The sequence below is a fragment of the Dipodomys ordii genome, unplaced genomic scaffold, assembly GCF_000151885.1.
Source record: "Dipodomys ordii isolate 6190 unplaced genomic scaffold, Dord_2.0 Scaffold28, whole genome shotgun sequence".
Taxonomy (NCBI): Eukaryota; Metazoa; Chordata; class Mammalia; order Rodentia; family Heteromyidae; genus Dipodomys; species Dipodomys ordii.
The window spans coordinates 15,609,853-15,614,741 of record NW_012267244.1 but is presented as its reverse complement, the minus strand read 5'-3'; the positions used below and the strand labels follow the sequence as shown (position 1 = coordinate 15,614,741).

Below are 4,889 nucleotides of genomic sequence, written 5' to 3'. Positions count from 1 at the left end.
GCTGTCCCTCAGCTCTTCAGCTTAAGGCGAGTGCTCATCACTTGAGTCTCAGTGCCACTTCTGGCTTTTTCTGTGTATATGTTACTAAGGAATTGAACCCAGGGCTTTATGTATGCTAGGCAAGCACTCTACCAATAAGCCACATTCCCAGCCCTGAAGAGCACTTTTTTGGTGTGAAGTCAAGTATTAGGTATTTGATACAACTTTCCTTCTTATTCTTCATGAATGCCATTCAGCAGATGGAGAAGACTCAAAGCTAATCTCTGTTCTTGAAGAGCTGGCTTCTAAGGCTTTTTCACTGTATTATTCTCTGTACTAACTGGTGAAATGGAGATTGTCCATTTCACCCTACCTCCTATCCTAATACAACTAGCTTGCTTTCTTCAAAATACATGATGTGGGTTTTTTGTTTTTTGCTGGTGCTGGAGTGTGAGTGAACTTAGGACCTTGGCACTGTCCTTGAGCCTCTCTGCGCTTAAGGCTAGTGCTCTACCACTTGAGCTACAGCACCCAGGGTTTCATGAATGCTAAGCAAGCACTCTGCCACGAAGCCACCGTCCCAGCCCCAGAAATGATGTGTTTATGTATGTATCTTTGATTTCTTTTGCAGTGGAAGGTTGGTGACAAATGTTCTGCTATTTGGTCAGAAGATGGCTGCATTTACCCAGCTACCATTGCTTCAGTTGATTTAAAGAGAGGAACCTGTGTGGTGGTATACACTGGATATGGAAATAGAGAGGAACAAAGCCTATCTGATTTACTTTCCCCAACCTCTGAAGTAGCAAATAATACAGAACAGGATGCTCAGGAGGTAAGAATAGAAAACGCTTCAAAATTTCTGGAAGCAAAGATTAGATGAGAAAGTAGAACAAGATGTAGTTTGGTAGCTAAATGAATTTCCTTTTTGCACTCTAGTATGTACTCTCCTTTCCTCCCTCCCTCCTAGTCCCCTTCTGTTCAATGCTAGGTACCAAACCCTGGGCCTTACAAATGTTAGGCAAGTGCACCACTGAGCTGTAAACCTAACGTTAAATTTTCTTAATGACACTTTTATATTATTAAAATCCTAAGAGTTTGAATTTGGGATCTCACTGAGCTAGGCAGGTGCTGTGCTGCTGAGTAATGTCCTAGCCCATGATACCTTTATAACAAAAATTTATATTTTTTTTCTTTTTAAAGAATGAACATGACAGTCAAGTTTCAACAGATGAAAGTGAAAGCTCCAGGTCTCCTGGAAGTAAACTAAATAACAATAAGTCAAAAGCTGCTCCATGGAACTCTTTTCCCCCTCCACCACCCCCAATGCCAGGATCAGGATTGGGACCAGGAAAGGTAAACTTCTTGGTTTGGAAAAGGTTGCTAAGAAATAATAAATCCTGCCATATTTCACCCTTCCGTAAAGTGATTTGTAGCTTTCCCATGAACCTTGTGTAGATACTATAAATCAACATGTGAATTATTTGAAAGGAAAGGATAATGTTGTGCCTGAAAAGTGCTGGTGGCTCACACCTGTAATCCTAGCTACTCAGGTAGTTAAGATCTAAGGGTCATGGTTCGAAACCAGCTGGAGCAGGGCAGTCCATGAGACTTTATCTCCAGTTAACCACCAGAACACTGGAAATGAAACAGTGGCTCAAAGTGGTAGAATGCTAGCCTTCAGAAAATTTCAGGGACAGTGCCCAGGCCCCAAGTTGAAGTGTTATGACTCACAAAAAGAAAAAAAAAAATCTGGAGGTTGTCTTTTGACTAATCTTTTGGACTTGAAGTTTTGTAACACGATGTTCCATTTAATTAAATTAATTAATTTATTAATTTATTTTGCCAGTCCTGGGGCTTGAACTCAGGGCCTGGGCACTGTCCCTGAGCTTCTTTTGCTCAAGGCTAGCACCCTACCACTTGAGCCACAGCATCACTGCTGGCTTTTTCTGTTTATGGGTACTAAGGAATCAGACTCGGGGCTTCATACATGCTAGGTAAGCACTCTACCACTGAGCCACATTCCCAGTCCCCCATTTAGTGTGTGTGTGTGTGTCCCTCTCTCCTTCTCTCTGTCTCTATCTCTTTTTTTGGGGGGGGGTCTGGTCGTGGGGCCTGAACTCTGGGCCTGGGCACTGTCCCTCAGTTCTTCAGCTCAAGGCTAGCGCTCTACCACTTGAGCCACAGCGCTACTTCCTGCTTTTTTCTTTTTTGCTTATGTGGTGCTGAGGAATCGAACCCAGGGCCTCATGCATTCAAGGCAAGCGCTCTACCACTGAGCCACCTTCCCAGCCCCCCCTCCCCCTCCTCCCTCTCTTCCTCCCTCCCTTCCTCCCTCCCTCTCTCCCTCCCCCCTCTCTCCCTCTCTCCCCCCTTTCTCTTTCTCTCCCTTCCCTTCCCTCTCCCTCTCTCTCTCTCTCTCTCTCAGCTTGAACTCTGGGCCTGGGGCTGTCCTTGAGCTCTTTAGCTCCAGGCGAGAGTGCTGTACCATTTGAGCCACAGCACCATTTCTGGTTTTCTAGTGGTTAATTGGAGATTACGTCTCACGGACTTTCCTACTTTCTGCCGGGGCTGGCTTTGAACCACAATCCTCAGATCTCAGCCTCCTGAGTAGCTAGGATTACAGGCGTTAGCCACTGGCGCTCGGCTAATTTTTTTGTTACGTATAATACCTACCCTGAGTAATTATTCTAACTCTTGGTTTTGAATCCTTTTCCTATCTTTCATTGAAGCTAGTAAGTAAATTTTCCTTCGAAATATTCTTTGCAGCCAGGTCTAAAATTCAATGGTCCACCACCACCACCTCCACCACCCCACTTCCTGTCATGCTGGATGCCTCCATTTCCTTCTGGACCACCAGTGAGTTTTTCAAAAAGTTAAATTTTGCTGTCATATTTGGTTTATGAATTAGGATGCAAGGGATTTGGCAGTGTCATCTTAGACAACATCCTCAAGGCTAGACTAATATGTCAAAGTTAAAACTGAACTTTTTTTGTTTTGAATATACATTTATTGAGGTACGGGGCTCTTATAGCCCACCTTGGAGTAATATACTAGCTGCTGCTTTCCTGACAGATGTTAGTATCATGTTTTGTGGGGAGGTGGTCTCTGTCAGAGAGCATATTAAGGTCTGGGAAGGTGGCTCAGTGATAGAGTGCTTGCCTTGCATGCATGAGGCCCTGGGTTCAATTCTTCAGCACCACATAAACAGAAAAAGTTGGAAGTGGCGCTGTGGCTCAAGTGGTAGAGCACTAGCTTTGAGCTGAAGTGCTGAGGGACAGGGTTCAAGCCCCACAACCAACAAGAACAAAAAAGAAGAAAGCAAATTAACTGTACTGTATGTAAGGGATGAATCTTTTACCCTCCTGGGATACTTGGATGTTAGATTTGATCATGTAAACTGGGTTTCTTTTGTTTCTTTTGCTGGTCCTGGGGCTTGAACTCATGGCCTGGGCACTCTCTTGAGCCTCTTTGTACTCATACTCAAGGCTAGCACTCTACCACCTGAACAACAGCACCACTTCCACCTTTTTTGAGTTCATTGGAGATAAGAGTCTCATAAGGACTTTTTTGCTAGGACTGGCTTTGAACCATGATCCTCAAATCTTAGCCTTCTGAGTAGCTAGAATTATAAGCGGGAGCCACAAGCACCCAGCTTAAACTAGGTTTCTCATGGTAGATATTTTAGGTACATAGATATATTTAGGTAGTATTAACAATAGTATAAGGATCGTTTTGGCAAATTTAGTGTTTGGGGAGAGGGTAGGGCAGATGTTGTATCTGAGACCTTTAGGTACACTGGCCCTTGGCAGTCTGTATAGGTGGTGTATTTGTATGTTTTCCAAAAAAACAAAAGTATGCTGGGTGCTGGTGGTTCATGCCTGTAATCCTAGCCACTCAGGAGGCCGAGATCTGAGAATCCCTGTTCAAAGCCAGCCAGGCAGGCAGGAAAGTCCGTGAGACTCTTACCTTCAGTTAGCCACCAGAACTGGCAGTGTTACTGTGGCTCAAGTGGGTAGAGTGCTTGCATGGAGCTGAAGAGCTCAGGGACAGCGCCCAGGCCCAGAGTTCAAGCTCTGGCGCACGCGCACACACACGCACACGCACACGCACACACCTTGGTGCATTTACACACACACACAATTTATGCTTGATCTTGTACTGATAGCTTTAAATGGGACACAAATTATGCCAATCCAATCAAAATGTTTACTATTGTAAGTCATCTCTTTTGATCCCAATTATATTTAATTAGTTTTGTTGGTCTTTTGTCATTGGTGGGCTTTCTTCCGATTTGTTTTAAATTTGTTTTGCTCTCATGGTCATAGAACCCAGGTCTTAAGCTGTTATTAATTAATATCCGGAATACTATGTAAAAATCAATCTCCAGATGTGGCATTTTTTGTTTATTTCATTTAAGGTACATCTCTTTGCATTTTCCAGATAATTCCCCCCCCACCTCCCATATGTCCAGATTCTCTCGATGACTCTGATGCTCTGGGAAGTATGTTAATCTCATGGTACATGAGTGGCTACCACACTGGCTATTACATGGTAAGAACTCAACTGGGGTTTGTTTGGGGTTAAGTGGCCATCCATTCCTTTCAAGGTAAGTGATTTGTGAACTGGGGGCCAACCCAGGGCCTCACACGTATTAGGTAAGCACTATATTGCCAAGTCATACCTGAATTCCATTGTGACCTATTTTGTGATTAAAATGTTATTTGTTAATACTAACAGCTGCAAATTGCCTTATGACTATTTCTGGGGTGGAGGGGCTGGTATTTGGGGTAGAACTCAGTACTTTGTGCTCTTGATTGGATTTTGGCTCATTGTTGATGCTCTGCTGATTGAGTTACACCTTACTTTCTGAAAATTACCTGCATTGTCCCTGTTAAGTACAATTGCAATTC

The 4,889-nt window shown here is 43.7% G+C and overlaps 1 protein-coding gene across 3 annotated transcripts in view; it reads left to right on the top strand.

Moving 5' to 3' along the window:
• The window catches only part of LOC105985379 (survival motor neuron protein-like), a 17,887-nt gene that overhangs the window by 9,589 nt on the left and 3,409 nt on the right, over positions 1–4,889 (top strand). The window contains exons 3-6 of one of the 3 annotated variants that reach the window (XM_013015900.1): positions 611–811; positions 1,180–1,332; positions 2,746–2,835; positions 4,420–4,530. In XM_013015900.1, coding sequence (XP_012871354.1) covers positions 611–811; positions 1,180–1,332; positions 2,746–2,835; positions 4,420–4,530 — 555 coding nt within the window. The remainder of the gene's footprint in view (positions 1–610; positions 812–1,179; positions 1,333–2,745; positions 2,836–4,419; positions 4,531–4,889) is intronic. The other 2 variants (XM_013015902.1, XM_013015901.1) reach the window with 2 other exon arrangements.